The 20,088-nt window shown below is 37.0% G+C and overlaps 1 protein-coding gene across 1 annotated transcript; it reads right to left on the reverse strand.

The window, feature by feature from the left end:
• On the reverse strand, positions 1-19,050 carry Hmmr (hyaluronan-mediated motility receptor (RHAMM)). The gene is made up of 18 exons (XM_013028628.1): positions 19,020-19,050; positions 17,795-17,893; positions 17,093-17,169; positions 15,565-15,612; positions 13,476-13,664; positions 12,604-12,690; positions 12,414-12,514; positions 12,115-12,189; positions 11,800-11,975; positions 11,041-11,189; positions 9,514-9,728; positions 8,222-8,338; positions 5,347-5,493; positions 4,800-4,952; positions 4,378-4,477; positions 3,146-3,322; positions 746-905; positions 1-447 (listed from the first exon to the last, which is right to left on the reverse strand). Exons 1-18 carry the CDS (start codon positions 19,048-19,050, stop codon positions 428-430), a joined length of 2,121 nt encoding a protein of 706 aa, XP_012884082.1. The 3' UTR covers positions 1-427.
• Positions 19,051-20,088: the final 1,038 nt, after the last annotated feature.

The raw sequence follows: 20,088 nt of genomic DNA on the forward strand, positions 1-20,088 counted from the left end.
AAAAAAGAAAGAAAAAAAAGAGAAAATTATCTCTAGAATCAAGGCAAAAAATTCAATCTGGGGATTAGAATTTGGGATCTTGAGTCTGAAACTAAGAATGAGGAAAAACAATTTTATAGTGACGTTTAGAGAAATATAAATTTGGTGGTGTGTACTGGAAATTGGAAGCCAAATTTGATAGGACAGAATGAGATGCTAAAAAGATACTTAACAAGAGAAAACAGTGTCAGAAGATATTCAGAAACAAATGTGCAATTTCATTTAATATACCTAAGGATCAGCAGTTAAAATTTAATTTGTTATCAAATATCCAGAATAAACATTTAATAAAAACAACAAGGTCAACAAAAATAAAATGATTCCCAATAGGCTTTGGCAGCACATTTCTCAGATACTTCTTGCATGATTCTTGACACTGTATAGGAGCTTAGCAGCAGTTTGTATCACCTGAAAAAATTGGTAAAAAGAAATGTTATTATTTAAGCTCAAATGATCATCATAAACAAAAATGCATATTTTTTTAAAGATAGCTGAAGCAATGCTTGACGTTCTGCAACATAATTTATTTGTATTTCTATATTCATTATTTCTACCGGTTTTGGAAATATATATAGATTTAGTCAAAAAAGATGTCTTTCTCCCAGGACCACAAATTAATAAATTATAGAACAAACATTTAGGTTAAAATATACATTGTGTGTGTATGCATATATGTGACAGCTCTATACGTGTATTAATTTCTTACCTTCCTTTAATGGGGTTTTAACAAAATTCTCTTTATATTCATGATGAAAAGCCTTTGATGGATCAAAGCGTTTGATACCCAGAACTTTATTCAATTCTTCTTTAAGCTTTTGTTCACTTTGTTTCCTTTTAGCAAGCTGAGACTGGAGTTTTGACACCTCCTATGTGAGAAAAACAGAAAATACACAACTATTAAAGATCACAGTGGAGAGATGTATTACCCATGTTGCAGGCTAAGTTGTTCAGCATCATAGCTAATGGCAAAGTAACTATTCCAAACATACTTTCCAAATCAAATAACAAAATGACTTGAAGGACTGGAAGTGTGGCTTAGTTGTAGAGTGTTTGCCTAGCATGCATGAAGCACTGGGTTCGATTCCTCAGTATCACATAAACACAAAAAGGTGGAAGTGGCACTGTGGCTCAAGTGGTAGAGTGCTGGCCTTGAGCAAACGAATCTCAGGGACAGTGCCCAGGCCCTGAGTTCAAGGCCCAGGACTGGGGGAAAAAAAAATTTGGAACAGGTATGATAGATAAATTTGTCAGTTACAAAGCTGTTTTTTCAATAAAAGCTCAACCTAAAACTACTGAAAGACAAGCAAAATGGCAGTTATTCAAGCAGAAGTACATTATCTTTTTTTTTTTTGCTGGTCCTATAGCTTGAATTCAGGGCCTGAGCCAATTTGTGCTCAAGACTAGTGCTTTACCACTTGAGCCACAGTGCCTCTTCTGGCTTTTTGTAAGTAGTTTATTGAAGATAAGAGTCTCATGGACTTTCCTGCCAGGCTGGCTTCAAACTGAGATCCTCAGATTTCAAGCCTCCTGATTGGTGTGAGCCACTGGAGTCCTCAAAGTTAGATTTTAAGGGAGTACCGATCATAAAGCAATAGTGCACCAAAACAGAAACAGGACAGGTAGCCTAACCAAGCCGCCTACTATTGGAAATCAACTTTTGTCTTGACAGCATAAATGCCTTGTGCTACTAAACATCAGAAAGGCAAAACAGTTAAGACCTGACTGTGAAAATGGCACTGGGGGAAACATGAAGAAACATCTATTACAGATCTAGCAGAGAACTCAGGGTGAGGAAAAATAGAATTCCATGGTTGACAAAGAACCCTGGCTACTTGAGAGTAAACCTTAAAGAGTAGCCACTTAGTGGTTGAACTATGGAACTTGAGGTATGGATATGATTGGGAGAGATGGGAAAACAATGTAAGGGGTGATACTGATCAAGATGCATTATACTGCCAGGTGCCGGTGGCTCACTCCTGTAATCCTAGCTACAAAGGAGACTGAGATCTGAGGATCATGGTTCAAAGCCAGCTTGGGAAGGAAAGTCCATGAGTCGCTCATCTCCAATAAACTACCAGAAAACTAGAAGTGGTGCTGTGGCTCAAGTGTTAGATCACTAGGCTTGGGCTGAAGAGCTGAGAAACAGTGCCCAGGTCCAAAAGTTCAAGCCCCATAAGTGACAAAAAACAAAACAAAACAAGAACAAAAAAAGCATTATACTCAATCTGACTTTTAAAACTGAAATTACTTTGTACCTCTACTTCAAAAAAAATTTTTTTTAAAGAAGCAACTTAGGGGCCTTCAACTTTCAAAACCCACACTCAGCTAATCCTCTATGAAGGCTCTGTGAGTTATAAGCCAAAAGCTTTAGTCACAGATGTGTGGTTGTGAAAAGGTGAGGTCAGAAATTGCAAAATATCCGTTCAGAAACAGGTTCCTGTACTTTTTTTGCCTGAGCTGGCCTTATAATCTCCTCTATGTCCAACACTGTTTGAATTTTTTGGTAACTTTTTTTTCTGGGATGGTTTTGAACCTCTATCTATCCCAGAGCTGGAATCAGAGGCATGTGCCATAACACCCAGCCTCTGAGTTTGTCTTGAGCAGCTTTGTCTCTATCATAAATTCTTTTTTGGATTAAAATGACCATCAAGGATGACTGTGGGAATATCTGGGCAAGATGACACACCAGGAGGCTGACGAGATCAAGAGTTCAAGGCCAAGCTGGCCTACATAGTAAAATCATATCTGAAACAGACACCGAGAAAACACACACACACACACACACACTGCTCCCTTCTTCTCCACTCCAAGCTGACTAAGGCAGACACTCCAGGGCAAAGGCTATAGAAGCATTCTTCCTCTTTCCTCAACTTCCACAAGGTACTTTTTCCAAGGAGTAGGGCATCACAGTTGGTGTTGCCAGCAGCAACCAGTTGCTGAGGTTCTGCCCTAGAAATTGTAGTTGAGGTGGAGAAAGAAGCGATTTTGATCAGCCTTAAATGTGTTAAAAATGCTGTTCTGCTTCATTAGGTAATGGTGTCACCCTAGGAGAGGCAAATAAGCCCTTTATTCATATCCTTAATGAAAATAATGCTGTTTTACAAACCGACTTAAGATGGCTATTTTCATCTTTCAATTTCACAACATGCTTGATTTTTTGCTTTAGATTCTGATGACCCAACAGTTCCGCATAGGAATCTCTTATTTTATTCAGCTGTTCCTGAGTTGCACCATGTTCATTCAATAGTGCCTGCTTCTCTGCTTCAAATGCATCCAGTTGTTGCTAAAAAAAAAAAAAAAGTTGAAATTATGTTAACTCTTATTAGCTTCTTTTAAATCATGAAAATAAAGAAACCAATAAGCAAATCAAGAGTATTCTTACATAAAAGGCTCTAAGATACTTCTAGAAAACTCTTAATTTTTTTTTTTTTTTTGGTCAGTCATGGGGCTTTAACTCTGGGCCTGGGCACTGTCCCTCAGCTCTTGAGCTCAAGGCTAGCGCTCTACCACTTGAGCCACAGCGCTACTTCTGGTTTTCTGAGTGGTTTATTGGAGATAAGAGTCTTCTGTACTTTCCTGCCCAGGCTTGCTTTGAACCGTGATTCCTAGATCTCAGCCTCCTTTAGTAGCTAGGATTACAGGCATGAGCCACCCAAGCCCAGCTGAAACTCTTAATTTTTTTATTTTAAAGGTCATTGAGAAGAAAAAAGGCCAAAGTTGCAATACATACTTCACATAGAACTCAGCACTCAGAAGGCTAAGGCAGGAGGATTGCAGGCTTGAGGCCTGAGCTGGCTTACATAGAGAGACACTGCCTCAAAAATTCCCATTTAAAACCAAAGCAAAAACAAAACAACTTAGAGGAAAGGAAATAGCCAGCCACCTCCCTCTATCTGTATCAACTATATCATCACTCTATAATTCACATGTATTTCTACTCTAAAAGTCCAAATTAACATTTATACTATTTTTTCTTTTAAAAAGATCAGTGCATTAATTTGTAAAACACAAATACTATGAAAAATACATTTTACAAAGCGACATAAATTATCAATGTACATATCAGGAGAGCCTTCTGGCCTATTACCTTCAAACTATTTTTTTAAAATATGTTAATTTAGGTTATATTAAAAATTTATGTGTATCTGTCAATTATTTCTTAATAAAGCTGGAGAAAAGTTATAATAAAATTTATGAACTTTTAGTAGGAAATTGGAACAATAAATGCATATATTAAAGTGACCCTTAAGCAAAACCAATCACTATTATAACTGTCTCAGAGGAAAAAAAGTGAATTCCTAAAATAAATACAAACAAGTTTACTTCTATGTGACAAACCTGGAAAGGTTTGGTTTTCTCATATAGTTCCTGATAAAGGAGACGCCATTTATTCACTTCCTCTGTTAATTCCGCCACTTTATTTTCTTTCTCAGATTTCCTGCATGGTAAAATTAAATTAAAAACTATTATTTAGACTCCAGGCTCCAGTGGTTCACACCTGTAATCCTAGTTACTCAGGAGGCTGAGATCTGACGATCACAGTATCACAGTTCAAAGCCAGCCCAGGCAGAAAACCTGCAAGACTCTCACCACCAAAGAGCTAAAAATCAAAACTGGTAAGGCTTTTGAGGCTACAATTCAAGTGGTTTAGCACTAGCCTTAAACACAAAAGCTCAGGGGCAGTGCCCAGGCCCCAAGTTCAAGCTCTAGGACTGGCATATACTCACAAAAAAATACATGGCACTCTAAATCTGGTTTACCTTGTTTCTTCATCTTCTAGTTGCTTCTTAACATTTTTCTCTTCTTGTTTGAGTTGGTTCTGCAAATCAGTAATCTTTTTAAGTGAACTATCTGTGATTTCCTTAATTTCTGCTTCTTTTAGTGCAGATTCCTTCTGGAGATCTGCAAGCATCCTGGAATTGGAGAGAAAAAGAATCTACTAGACATTTTATAGACATTTCATTAATTTCTTTTAAAAAATCCTAAAGGAACTTAAGAAGTCTATCCTTTTAATCTTTTTCCCCCTCCATGTGCATGTTTAGTTTTATAAACATACCATATATCAGGAATCCAGCATTTCAAGCACAACTGGCACCAATTTTAAAACCTCCTTCAGCCGATTAGGTTTTTTGGGGGAAGGACATGTTAAAATGGATCCCATTATATTGTTGTAAATGTATATAATGAACTTTTGATCATATCCTTTCTCTTATTACTTTTTGTTCCACTTTCCTACTGGTCCTCTTTCTTTAGGGAAGAATCCTTGCCCAAGGCTGCGGGGATGGAAATGTTACTTGTTCTACCTACCTTGCATATTCTCGATTGGTGCTTTCTGTTGTCACTATCTGATGTTGAACATCCTCTGCATGCTTTTCAGCTTTGGCTACTTTTTCCTGGAGAGATGCATTCTCCAGCTTAAGAGCTTCCATCTCACTTGCTTTTGCTGCTTTATAGCTTATTAAAAGGAAAAAGTAGCATTTTAAATGTGCATCATTCATGCATATACCTAGTTTCTATTTTAGGTACTTTCCAGTAAAACAAACACAACCATCCAATCATGCACTTATACAGGTAAGAACTCAACGTTCAGAATTAAGTACTAATGAGTCTCTTACAAGACATTTATTGTTCAATGAAAACAAAATCATGTGGCTACGATGTAAAGGAAGTATACATACAGAGATGAAATTAACTATCAAACATAAAAATTACTTCACAACACAATCTCTGAATCTACTGTCAGAGTTTATGGTCCCTCATAAAAAACAGGTAAATAAATATATAACTACAAACACTTTTGAAGTATGTGTTAGGAAGGGAAAGTACAAAAGGTTTTAAGCTGATAGAATAGGGGATCCTGCACTCTCGATAGTAAGTTAAGAGGTAGACAGTACATAGTCCTCTACAAGGTGAGAAAAAGGCTCATGAATGATAGGCTGGAGAAGGGGTTAGAGGTGAACAATGATCACCATATCAGAGCATAATGAGATACTTGAGGAATATGAGGCCCTAATAAAGGTCTCCAAGTAAGTATGTGGATTACTCCAGAGATGATTATACAAAGAAGTATAGGAAGAAAAACTAGAAAATTAATAATTATTTATTAGCCAGGTGAGAGAAAGGAGGGTTTAGATTGATATGCTGACAATAGAAAGATGTAAGACTCTTTTATAGACATTATAGAAAATTGTGACATACATAGCCTGGATGCAAAGGCTTAAAGAGAGAAAATAATAAAGAATGAGGCTTAGATTTATGGAATGAGAAGCGGGGAAGATGAAAATGTCACCTACTACAATGAAAACACAACAATAAAAAGGAGAGAGTAGAAGCAGAACCAAATGGAAAGACCAAGAACTACATTGTTCAGATCAGCACTAGGTGACAGTGAGATATCAATTTGAAGATGTAAGAGAGATAGAAATGGAATGGAAAAGATCTGCTTTGAAGAAGCACATTTTAAAGGCATTAGAGTATTTATAGTGAGTGAAATTACAGAATCAATAAAAATCAATAAAACTAGTGAGAATTCCTTAAAAGGATTGAGATTAATAATACATATATATGTACATATTTCATATATATATAGGCATCTCCCTATATTTTATATATAACATTGTTGACATATAATATTATAATACATGAGCATACATATATTATAATACATATCATAATACATGCAATATATAGGCATTTGTGAGTATCTTGAGGTTCTTAGAACAGGAAGAAGTTCTTCAATAAGATACATTAAATAAAGTTATACATCACTAGCAAGAGTATAGATTCATATCAACTTTGGAAAGTGATAGTACTAAATTCTAAAGTTGGATAGTAGCAGAGAAAAATTTATACATATGTGTAATAGAGAAAACAATCTATGCTATTAGTTTCATAAAAATGAGAAATAATCCCAAAGTGACAGTGGATAAATTGTTCATATAAGCAAAGAGTCACAGCTTAACCATGAGCAAATTTTAGCTCAATAAACAAATGTAGTATGATTCTAGAAAATAATGCATAATGAAAAGGCAAATCCCAGGACATTAATGCTATAACAATGCATTTTGCTGGCACTGAGACAAAGGAAAATTAGATAATGCCTTTCTGTATGAATATATGTTATCAAATTGTAATACATAAGGTAAAAATCAGTGATAAATTAAGGCCTCAAGAAAGTCTTATCTGATCTGGGAAGGCAGAAACAGAATACACAAATATACAAAACTGTTGAAAATCCTTTGGCTAACTGTCTTGTATAGTCTCTTATGTGTTGATTTTATCTTTTTATAATTCATGTAAAAAATTGGACATTCTTTTATTAATGAGAAAAGGAATCTTCTCCCAAAATAAAAGGTAAATAAATAGCTAAGTACCTGTGGCTTACACCTGCAACTCTAGCTATCTCAGGAAGCTAAGATCTAATGATGGCAGTTCAAAAACCAGCCCAAGCAAGAAAGTCTCAGATTCTTATCTCCAATTAACCAGCAGAAAACCAGAAGTGGTGCTGTGGCTCTAGCCTTGAGCACATAAGCTCAGGGCAGCATGGAGGCCTGGAGTTCAAGTGAAAAAGAACAACTGTAAATGGAAACATTACTATTAATATAGCAGATAGAAACGTTACTATTAATATTTCAAGTAAAAAATGTACAATGTATTTCCCTAACTTTTACAATCAAACTTTCATTGTGTGTGTCAGTACTAGGGCTTGAACTCAGGGCCTCACTCTCTTGCTTTTCTGTCCACGGCTGATGCTTATTGAGCTACACCTCCACTTCTGGCTTATTGCTGGCAAATTGGAGGTCTCTCAGACTTTTGACCTCAGCTGGCTTCAAAATGTGATCCTCAAGTCTCAGCATCCTGAATATAGTTAGGATTTCAGGTGTAAGCCGCAAGCATATTTTTTTTAAAAGAGGGAAAAAATATATAGAAGTGAATACAGTGTGCAGACAGTACCGTGTGCAAAGCTACCAAACAACTGTGAGGAAGAATAGAATTTTGGCTTAAGGTGCCAGATTGAATGGTATGGGTGTTTTTGGTGAGATTGAAGGGAGTAAGTGAGGTTGGATTCAAACTTGCTATCACCTCCTTCCTCTGCCTACCAAGTGTTGAGATTACAAGTGTTATGATCACTATGTTTGCCTGGGAAAGGGAAACTTTTATATAAGTAGAATAAGATTAATACCTTTCAAATTGAACATTAACATCTTCAAGGTTTCTCAATGCACTATTATAAGTTCCCTGCAAAATCAAGGTAGCCTGTAAATGAGCAGTATTATTGTTCTCCAGTTCAGCTTCTTTCCTAAGAAAATAGAAAAATGAGAAGATAAAATATAGGCATTTAGAGGAACAGCGCTTTTAATCCCTCCATCAAATCATTACTCTTAAAGAGAATGCATTGAAATGGAATCACGTATCATTGCTCTAGCCTTTGTATCATATCTGGACTCAAATTTATGCCTTCTAACAGCATTTTTTTCTTTTTGTAGATGATGTCTCACTACTTAGTCCAGGCAGGCTTTTATTTTCATGCTCATCCTCCCTCCTCTCCTTATGAGTGCTGGAATCACATGCATGCTTATCACCAGGTTTCTTATAGTATTTTATTATTCTCATTTTTTTTTCCAAAATCAAAAGAAACTTGTAGACCAATCAGGTTTGATAGTTAAAAATGTCTTGTACAGATATAATTAGATATACTGAAGAGTGGCAGATTGCTACTAGCAATTTTTCATCCATGGCTATCCATTATTCCATGTTTACCAAACCATGAGCTAGGATGAGGCTTCAAAGGATCACCTCCTTAATCCTCACAACGATCTCCTGAGGTGTCCTTAGCTCATAATCATGTCCTGGTCAGAATGGAATGGGCTCACCCTTTATTTCTGGAACAAGTTGTTTGTGTTGTTTCTTTAATATATTAATTTATTGACTGGTTTCATCTCATCTTTACTGCTTATATTTTATTTTTTTCTTTGGTCCAAGATGGAACTTGAATTGTAACTTGCTTTCTGCTTACTGGCAGGCAGTCTACTACCTGAGCTACACCTCTAACTCCTTTATTTTACTTAGTTATTAAATTTATCATTCCATATCATATACATTTATACTGGTAGTTTAAAACTTACTGGGTAGAATTAAAGAGACTCTAAAACAATTTTATAGCAGCAGGAAAGAGTAAAGAATACAAGGATTACCAGTTACAAAGCACCTGGATTTAATGAAGTTTAAACTTCTGTATGTAGTACAGAAAATATACAGTATGGAAAGTTATACAGAAAATATGAAGTACAGTGAAAGATATTTTAATGGTTCTTTGAAAACAGTTACAGAATTATGAAGACTTATCCTATATAACATTGTTATCTAGGGTTGAAACAACTTATTCTTTTGCATTTTGAGAATCTTAAGAAACAAACTAGAGAATGCTTTCACATCTAAAGTCATGTATAAGTTTGAGATATTGTGAATACAAACTGTGCCAGCTGATCTTTTAGGACTCTTAGCTCTCTTTTTGCAGATCTGGTGTCCACTTCTAACTGGTTGATCAGTATTTCAGTCTGGAAGTCCTTTTGCTGTGCTTCCTCCAGCTCATCCAATGTTGATTTTAGTTCTTCTTTAAAGTTTTCCCTTTCTTTGATAATTTCTTCTTGACAATTAGATAGGTTCTGCTGAAGACTAGAAGATAATTCCTGTATTCAAACAGGCAACACAGAAAACAATATGAAATTACTTTGAAATTTTTCCAAAGACACAAGTACTGTGCAATCTAAATCCAAAAGTTTCACAGAAATATTACAAAGCATATATACTAACTATATTCATTTTACATATGCTGGTCTATATCTTAACATTCTGACGTGATTTTCAAGTTTTTGAAAAAAAAAAAAAAACACTCCCAAATAAGCTTTTGTAAAATAGAAACTACATCTATGTATGTTTTATAATCAATTCTTTTTTTTTTGGGGGGGGTCTGGTCTGGGCCTGGGCGCTGTCCCTCAGCTCTTCAGCTCAAGGCTAGCACTCTACCACTTGAGCCACAGCGCCACTTCCGGCTTTTTTCTTTTTGCTTTTGTGGTGCTGAGGAATCGAACCCAGGGCCTCTGGCATGCAAGGCAAGCGCTCTACCACTGAGCCACCTTCCCAGCCTATAATCGATTCTTATGTATATTTTAATATACTTTTCTCATATACTAGTATACTATGGTTCTAATGTCAGATAAAAAATAGTTCTATGAGCCAGACACTCCTGGCTCACACCTGTAATCTTAGCTATTCAGGAGGATGAGATCTGAGGATCACGATTCAAAGCCAGACCAGACAGGAAAGTCTGTGAGACTCTTTTCTCAAATTAATCACAGAAAAAGCTGGAAGTGGCCCTGTGGCTCAAGTAGTAGAGTGTTATCCTTGAGTAACAGGAGCACACAGACAGCACCCAGGTCCAGAGTTCAAGCCCCAGGACCAACCAGAAAGTAAAAAAACAAAACAAAAAAAGAAATAAGTAAATTTTTCTTTATGTACCTGCATTTTATGTTATTTTTCCTCTGTATTTATTCAACTGTAGCCAGACACCTGTAAGCCTAACTACTGAGAAGGGTGAGATTTGAGGATCACAATTCAAGTAAGTCCGTGAGACTCTTATCTCCAATTAACCACCAGAAACCAGGAAGTGGCACTGTGGCTCAGTGGTAGGAAAACGCTCAAAGGCCAGGTCCTGAGTTCAAGCTGAAAATATCTATATAGCCTGTCTAACACAAAAATATCCTAGTAAAAAGTTTTTATTTCCTATTTTGTCATATACACTATTTTTCTTTTGTATATATCTACTAACCTTATAATGACATATTGTAAAGATCTTTACCTATAGTAGTCAGTGTATTTATGATTACTGACTCAGGCTAAGAGTCTAAAATTAGAATTATTAAGAATATATACAAAGACTAACATATAGGGAAATTTATGACATATTAAGAACATTTTTTTTCAACATTGGAGACAACCTACCTTCTCTTGTTGGAGAAGTGACTCAATTTTCAAATTTTCTTGTTGTAATTTTTCATACTTTTGTTTCTTAAGAATAAGCTTCGTTTTTAAGTCTTGTATCTCAGCATTTAGATTTTCATCCCTTTCTCTATTCTTGTTGATGAGGTCATCTATATAGGAAAACATTAGGGACATTGTTAACTAAAAAATAACATTACTTTTTTCTTTTGGTGCTGGGTACTGAGGCTTGAACTCAGCTAACCTGTCCCTTGGCTTTTCTGCTCCTAGGCTACTGCACCACCACATGAGATACAGCTCTACTTCTCACAGTCTCACAGACTTTCCTATGCTGACTTAAAACCTGGATCCTCAGATTTTAGTATCATGAGTAGCTAGAATTACAAATGTGAGCGAGCCACTGACACCCCGTTCAATAACATTATCAGAGTCCTACACGTTTCCATATACCCTTTTAGTATGTTATGTAAATCAAGTATTTCCGGAGGTGGGGGGAAGACTCCTCATATTTGAAATTCGTATCATTACAGTAATAGTACACATTATATACTATTTTTTAAGCCAGGAACATAATATATAGAACTAAGAAGAAAACATTATGTAAGTTAAACACTTGCAAATAAAGAACAAGCTATTTTATTTTTTACATAATTATTAAAAAAGCTATTTTATCAAAGCAGTACTTTTCTTAAATATGGTATATAACATTTCTCAAAAAATAAAACTAAGTAAAAAACTATCAAAGTATAAACACCAAAATACCTTTTTCTTTTTCAAGTAGCTGACATTTAGCATTGAGTTCTTCTACTTGTTTAGCTAATACAACTTTTTCCTCCATAGATTCCTTGAGATTTAAAACTTCATGGTTCTTCTCATTCAAGTCTTGTTTCAACTGGGCAACATCTACCTTGTATTTTTCCACCTGATCTGATGCATAACTGCATTAAAACACATGGTTTTGAAGACTATATCCCTTTAAGACAGGGAAAATCTCAACAAATTAAAATGACACATTCATCGGTGTTCAGAAAAATAAGGCACAATTATTATTGTAATAACAGCTATTATTCATATTACCTAATTTCTTCAATGTATTCTAAGAGTTTTTCGATTTCAGGTTTTTCATCAATTTTTTCTTTCTCTATTGAAACACTAAAAAGTAAAATGAAAAGGGTGATGTTAACACATACTGATTTTGTTCAATATACCCATGTAACACTATCTATCAATTAGCCTAATTTAAATATAACATTATACATGTGCACTGAAACAAAATAGCACCCCTATAAATATGTGCAACTTTGTTTTCATGGATCACTTTAATAAGGAAAAAAAATACATTTATACTTAATTTCTCTTTCCTTTTAGTCACTTACAGTTTCCCCTCAAGTTGTGCTATTTTCCCTTTAGACTCTTCCAGATTCTTTTCAGTCATCTGTAGCTTCACTTCCATGCCTTCTTGTTTAGCCATCATACTCTACATAAGAGAGAGATGTTTGTTTTAGGAAATGAAAAATTGCTTACATCTCTAATGTAGACAGTTAACTTACCCAAGGTAGCACTTACCTTCATTTTTGCTTCTCTTTTGTTTCTAAGTTTCATCAACTCCAGGCTGAGAAGTCTCATATTCTTCTGGTTACCATCATCAGTAAACTAAGCACAGTAGACATAAAACCTTAGAAATGTTTTCTGCTAAGTCATATATAATGACTTTAATTATTATATCACTGTAGCTATACTTGCCTGCAATGTACTTTACTGATAGAGAAAATAGTTTTCAACCATAATTGCTACCTGTAAATGCTAGTATTATTTTTGTTTTTTCTTCCTCTTAGTAGGACTTTCTAGTTTATTTTTGAAGTACCTTAAGCATTTATTTTATACTTTAAGTATACTTAAGTATTTACCTTTATATGTCCACATCAAGGGTCTCTGAGAAATTTATCAAATATGCTTAACAAAATTAATCTTAAATTGCATCGTATTCTTGAAATATGCAGTCTGTAGAGGCCCATCCTAGGTCTCCTAACACATAATCTCCCTTGGGTAGGACCAAGAAATCTACTCTCTTCTCTGATTCTTGTGCACTTTTACTCCCTTTCTGAGGAGGAAGAGAGAGGAGAGATGAGAGAGGAGAAGGGAAGGTGAAAAGAAAAGGAAAAAAGGAGAGAAGAGAAGGGAAATGGGGGAGAGGGAGAAAGAGGGAAGAAGAAAGGGGAGGGGAGAGATCAATCTGTTAAGTAACTTTAAGATACAAATTCTGTGATTTTTATTAATGGTCATATTTGGAGGGAAGGTGAGAAGATTTCAAAACATTATTAACAAAATGTAATTTATTTAAAACCTCTTATGTGCCAGATTCACTAATAAAAAGACACAATCCTATTTGAAAAAGACAAGCTTATTACTCAATTTTAGTTATTGTGAGGTTCAAGTACCTTAGATTTTAGTAGCTCATTTGCTCTAGTTAGTTCCATAAGCTGTTTTTCCAGTGAAGCATTATTTGCAGACAGAGTTGTTTTTTCCCTGACTGCAGCAGTTAGTTTTGCTTCCATTTTCTCCAACGCAGATTCCATATCCTGGATCTGCTTGCCCAGAGTACCACGTTCATGTGCAAGAACACGAATCTTAAGAAAAGAAGTTGATAATAAATAATTCACTAATATAGTGCCAATAAAAGTAGATGCTACCGGTAACAACAGCAGTAAGGTCTCTAGAGAGGACATACATTTTGACATTATACTCAGATACCTTTTTTTGGTGCCAGTCCTGGGCACTGTCCTTGGAACTATTTTCCTTAAAGCTAGAACTCTACCACTCACGTATGCCACAGCTCCTCTTCCAACTTTTTGTTAATTAACTGGAGATAAGAATCTCATGAATCCTAGCTACTCAGGAGGCTACCCAGGCAGGAAAGTTTGTAACACTCTTATCTCCAATTAACCACCAGAAAACTGGAAGTGGTGCTATGGCTCAAGTGGTAGAGTACACATTTGCTTTAAGCTGAAGAGCTCAGGGACAGCACCCAGTCCCACAACTGGCCGGGGGAGGGGGGGTGTGGAAATCTCATGAACTTTCTTGCCCAGGCTGACTTTGAACCACAATCCCCAGATGTCAACCTCCTGAGTAGCTAGGATTACAGGTATGAGCTACCAGTGCCCAACCACAGTTACTATTTTACTTGCTTTGTGAATAATCACTTTTAATGTATTTTTTTACTTTTGTGTGTGTGTGTTGGGCAGTATTGGGGATCAAACTCAGGTCCTTGAGGTCTAGCTTAGACTGAATGCTCAGCTACAATGGTGGCTCAGCTCTACTACTTGAGCCATATTTCTTTCTACCCCAAAGAACACAAGGATTATACTTGCCATAAACTTCTAAGTACAATGCAGCTGTTTATTTACTTCTAAGACATGAAAGTTCTAGTTTTCATTTATTCAAATTACACAAATTTGAATTTTACTTTGAAATGCTAATTCCTTTCATAGAGGCAGAGCTGAGGTTCTAAGCAGACTGCAGTATTGGTCCTATTAATATCAGCAACAAAAAAATAAATATCTGTAAACAAAAAAGTGTGCAAGCCATAGTGGGTATGTGGCTCCAATGGCCTGCTCTTCTTGTAATGAGGCCCTTAGTTCTAACCCCAGGTCTGATGGGTGGTGGGGTGAGTTTGGGGCAAAGTTTGCCATCCTAAAATTCTATATCCAGTGAAGTAACTGATGCAAATAATCAGTTCTAATCCTGGCACCGCCACTGGTTCCTAGCTATGCCACTGAGACTCAGTTATTACATGGTGACTATCACTGAATATATCTGCTTTGGTCTGGATCCTCAGTAAAATAATAGCCGATTATCATTTAAAGTAAAGCACATCAGGGCAACCAGAACAGAGGCATGCAATTATCTATGTTCTCAGTCCTAAATTAGCATTTGACAGTAACCAAATGCTTAATTTAGAATAAAGAATGTAATTACCAGAACAGTGAACAACAGGAACCTGTAGACTGGTAGAAAAGTAAGTTACATTAAGCAGCTTAGCATCATTAAGGAGGTAAAATGGATTCTTTACGACAGCATTGTTCTACAGAAAATTCTGCTTTAAGAGAAAGGTACTGTTGAATAGAGCAGCTGTTTACCATTGGTGGCTAACTGAGCAGTTAAAAAGTAATAAGCAAAACGTGAACTGAGTTCTTAATGGTGTTCAACATTATTTAAAAACAGCCATATGGACAGATTCTCACACTAGTAATCCTAGCTACTGAGAAGGCTGAGGTCTGAGGCTAACAGACTGAAGCCAGCCTGGGTAAGAAACTTTTGTCTCCAATTAACCAGAAAAAAAGCTGGAAGTAGAGTTCTGGTTAAATTGGTAGAACCAGCCATGAACAAAAAAACTGAGACAGCACCCAGGCCACGAGTTCGAATCCCAGGAACTGGCACAAAAAACAAATGTAATTGGCAATTATTATTATTGAATTATTATTCAATAAAGCACTAAAAAAAAAAGCATTTCAAGAAAGAATTGCTTACCTCTTTTTCTAAATTCTTCAAATCTTTATCATTCTTTTGAGATTCCTTCTGTTTAAAAGCCAAGGAACAATTATAAATAAACAAGTGCCACAAACATCACAGTCAAACTTGATTTTTAAATTAAAAAAATTGAAGGTTCTAAACAAGTAATTTTCCTTTATTTGATCTTTTGTGTAGTGCCTTACTATGTAGCCAGGCTGGTCTCAAACTCACAATACTGCCTTAGTCTCTTATGTGCTAGGGTTAAAGGCATGGGCTACCACACCTGGATTCATTTCTAGCTCAAACATTTCAAGGGGTTCATGAAATACATTATAGTTAGCTTCTCTTGTAAATGAAAGCGAAGTTTTTTTAAAATCTCAAAATATTTTAGGTTAAAAAGTTTGCAATACATCTGTAGTTTTTCCTAAGAAGCCTGATGAAAATAACAGGTGGAGGTTTATGGATTATGCACGAGCAGTATTTCAAGTACTTAACAGCCACATACAGCTACTCACTTCCACAATGGAACAAATTATTCTATACTGCAAATCCAGAGATTTAAGTAACTGCCAAAAAAGTAAACAGTTCAAGTATAACCTATAGCTTTGGACTCCTAACTCTGAATCTTTGTCACATGCTAATATGCTAATATGTGCAACTCCTTAAGAAAGCAAAGTTGCCTATTTATGAACAAATGAAAATATTAATAGTAGGACACAGCAACGGTCACAAAATTACTAAGAAATCTATCCTCCCACCACTACCTTAACAGTTTCCAATAACTACGTTAGGCATTGGAACATTTCTTCTTTTCCACCAATCCCTAGCCTTCCCCAGAAAACAAAACAAACAGAAAACAAAACAACTCAGACAGTGGTGACTTACAGATCATAGTATAATATGATTTATAAAGATTAAAAAAGTAATAAGAAATTTAAGCTGGGCGCCGGTGGCTCACGCTTGTAATCCAAGCTACTCAGGAGGCTGAGATCTGAGGATCGCAGTTCAAAGCCAGCCCGGGCAGGAAAGTCTGTGAGACTCTTATCTCCAATAAACTGCTAGAAAACTGGAAGTGGCGCTGTGGCTCAAGTGGTAGAACTCTTGCCTTGAGCTGAAGAGCGCAGGGACAGCGCCTAGGCCCAGAGTTCAAGCCCCACGACCGGCCAAAAAAAAAAAAAAGCAGTAAGAAATTTATCTAGATATAAAAATGACTCAGAAGTAGAGACTATTTTGTAATTATGACCTTAGGGCATAAACATAGTGGATTTAGTAATCACTGGGGAGATTAAAAAACTTGCCAGAGTCCTAATGATAACTTAATTGGTAGATTTACTTACAACTTTGATTTATTCACTTAGCTTATTTTTTTTTTGGTCCGGTTGTGGGGCCTGAACTCTGGGCCTGGGCACTGTCCCTCAGCTCTTCAGCTCAAGGCTAGTGCTCTACCACTTGAGCCACAGCGCCACTTCCGGCTTTTTTCTTTTTTTTGCTTATGTGGTGAGCTTATTTTTTGATACAGTTGAGCTATTATATTAAAGTTCCTCACCTTTAATCCCACAGTCTTAGCTCTTTTAGCTGAAGTAGGCAAGGTAGTGTCTGTGTCATCAAGATTTTGTTGAGATTCTTCAGAAAAATGAATTGAAACGATTATGGTTGGGTTTTACATGCTTTAACCATATATGAAACATAAAATTTCCAGATTTCTTACTGCTACTATTAATAAGTCAACATTCTTTTGATTGTACATTTCCAAATTACTTTACATCTCTAACACCTTTCTGATTTTTGTAGTATTATGACAGAAAGGGTTGCTTAATCTTCTTGGTTATGCATGCTATAAAGATGAAAGCAGCTGGGCGCTGGCTCACGCCTGTAATGCTAGCTATTCAGGAGACTGAGATCTCAGAATCACAATTCAAAGCCAGCCTGGGCAGCAAAGTCTGTGAGACTCCTCTCCAATTAACCACCAGAAAAACTGGAAGTGGCCCTACGGCTCAAGTGATAGAGTGCTCGCCTTGAGAGCTCAGGGAAAGCACACAAGCCCAGAGTTCAAGCCCACCACTGAGAAAAAGAAAAAAGAAAAAGAAAGCATTATTCTGTCGTTGAGCCTTCCATAAATCCATCAAACAAAGTAGTCTAAATATAGTTTGGGCTGTTCATCTTTAGAAATGTACCTTTACATATAGTTAGTTACAGCTTTAAAACTTAAAAGTTCATGTTACCATTGTTCTATTTAAAAACTCATTACCTTTTTGTTTTTTAAATCTTTGAGATTTCTGAAAAGATACTGGTCCTTTAGATACTTCAGAGACTGTAACATCATAAGCACCTGGAGATGGAGCACAACCTAAAGAAAATATAAGACATTAATAAGTTATTCAGCATTAGTCATTATTTCTTGTTAAAAACATGTCAAGATAAACCCAAGTATGGTAACATATGCCTGAAATCTCAGCACTTGGGAGGCTTTGAGAAGTATTTTGAGCACAAGCCAGCCTGGGCTACAATTCTTACTTACATGTAACTAACACACACACACACATCTATCTGTCTATACTTACACAAACAGAGCTTGGTAAAAATAAAAAAGTCCCTTTGGAGGGCACATTACTGTAACTCCACCTAGTTGTGAAGCAGAGGCAAGAGAACTTAGCTAGCCCAGCAAAAATTATGAGATTAGGGTAGATTTCTCTGAATACCAAAAAAATATGGTCCTAGAGTCAAGGAAAAAAAGCTTGTGTTAGCTCACTCAGTCATCCTTTATAAGCAAGTGATGAACATTGCCATTTGTATATTATCTGACTGAAATTACGGATGGAATGACCACTAACTAATGTACATTATAATGCATAAATTAAGGACCTAAAGGATGGCTATTCAATACAGCTACACACCACTTAGTATTCTCTTGGTAAAGGAAAACTATAGTTTAGTACCTACTAATACTGACCCTTTGCTGCTCTGGATGCTGGAAGAACAAGATTTAGATTTTAGTGTAGTGACGGAGTAGCATCTATCAAGTGATATCTACTATACTTAAGTCATCTACTTGTGTGGATGGATAATAGAAGCCTGGGTTTATATTCTATGTCTTTGGTTTTTAGCATATTTCAGTCCCATTTTTTTTTTTCTTTTCTCAATAGAGCACTTACTCTACCTCTGGAACTACAGCCACAGTTCAAAAAAGTTAATCCTTTTCTTTTTTTGATGCCAGTCCTGGGGCTTGTACACAGGTGCAGTTGCAGTACTTAAACTATTTTTGCTCAAGGCTAGTGGTCTATCATGTGAGCCACAGTCCCACTTTCTGGCTTTTTGCTGGTTGGCAAAGAGTCTCATGAACTTTCCTTATGGTCTGGCTTTGAACTGCAATAATGAAATCTCAGTCTCCTGAGTAGCTAGGATTACAGATGTGCGCAACTCATACCAGGTGATAAAAGTTAAATTTTTAACTGATGCATACAACATATACATACTTATGGAGCGTTTTTCCAGAAATGTATACATTATGTCATGTTTAAATCAGAATTAACACATCTCCCTTCTAAAACATTTACTATTTCTCAGTTGTGACAACATTCAACATCCTTTTTCTAGAGCAAACCTAAAATGCGTAACTCAAACACTAAGTTCAAGGGTTTTTCATCAGTAAATTAGTGAAATGAATATTAGGAGTGTTTAGGGATTGTTAGATTTTTGAAAAGGCAATTTAGCTGGGGCCTCGTGGCTCACACCCAACTCACATCCATAATCACGGGAAGGCAGATACCAAGACAATTATTTCATTGCTTTAAAATTATATTTGGATATAACAGGGCCTGGTGGCTCAAGCTTGTAATATTAGCTATTCAGGAGGCTGAGCTGTGAGGATCCCGGCTGGAGGTTAGTTTGAGCAGAAAACCCCGGGTCTCATCTCCAATTAAACACCCCCCCAAAAAAGCCGCAAGTGGAGCTGTGGCTCAAGTCAAGTGGGAGAGTGCCCGCCCGCCGGGCATTTCTCATTTATTTTCCTTATTGCGTGCAGGTCCTATGGCTTGAACTCAGGGCCTGGGGGCTGCCCCGATCTGATTCTTCACTCCAGGTTGGGCTGGTTCGCTACTGCTTGAGCCACACCTCCACTTCCGGGCTTTTGAGGTTCATTGGAGCTCAGGGTCTCGGGGGACCTTCCTGCCTGGGCTGGCTTCGAACCGGGGTCCTCCGATCTCGGCCTCCTGGGTTAGCTTAGGATGACAGACGTCAGGGCCGGCCTTGAGTATGCTCAGGGGCGGTGGCCAGGCCCTGAGTGAAAGTCCCACGCACAGGCGTCCGTGTTGCGCGTGCGCACACACAAGCTCCACTACGGGGTGGGGGGTGGGGGGTGGGGGAAGGTTGGGAGGCGTGGCTCACGACCGGGGCCTGAGTTCAAATCCCGCCCCCACCCACGACCACCGGGCCGCGGGCCGGGACGTGACAGGCGCCCAGCGAGCCGTGCCGTCCAGGGCCGTTTTCCCCAGCACACCCCCCCTCCCCGGGAGCTCGGGCCCCGGCCCGCGCCCGCCCGGCGCC

This window comes from Dipodomys ordii, unplaced genomic scaffold, assembly GCF_000151885.1.
Source record: "Dipodomys ordii isolate 6190 unplaced genomic scaffold, Dord_2.0 Scaffold112, whole genome shotgun sequence".
NCBI classification, from domain to species: domain Eukaryota; kingdom Metazoa; phylum Chordata; class Mammalia; order Rodentia; family Heteromyidae; genus Dipodomys; species Dipodomys ordii.

Excerpts from the sequence above, each read along its gene's own strand:
- Hmmr (XM_013028628.1), bottom strand. The coding sequence starts at position 19,050 with ATGTATACATTTCTGGAAAAACGCTCCATAA. Across the intron at positions 12,190-12,413 it reads GCACAACTTGAGGGGAAACT|TGTTTCAATAGAGAAAGAAA; the intron begins GTAAGTGACTAA and ends TTTACTTTTTAG. Across the intron at positions 4,478-4,799 it reads CTAGAAGATGAAGAAACAAG|GAAATCTGAGAAAGAAAATA; the intron begins GTAAACCAGATT and ends TTTACCATGCAG.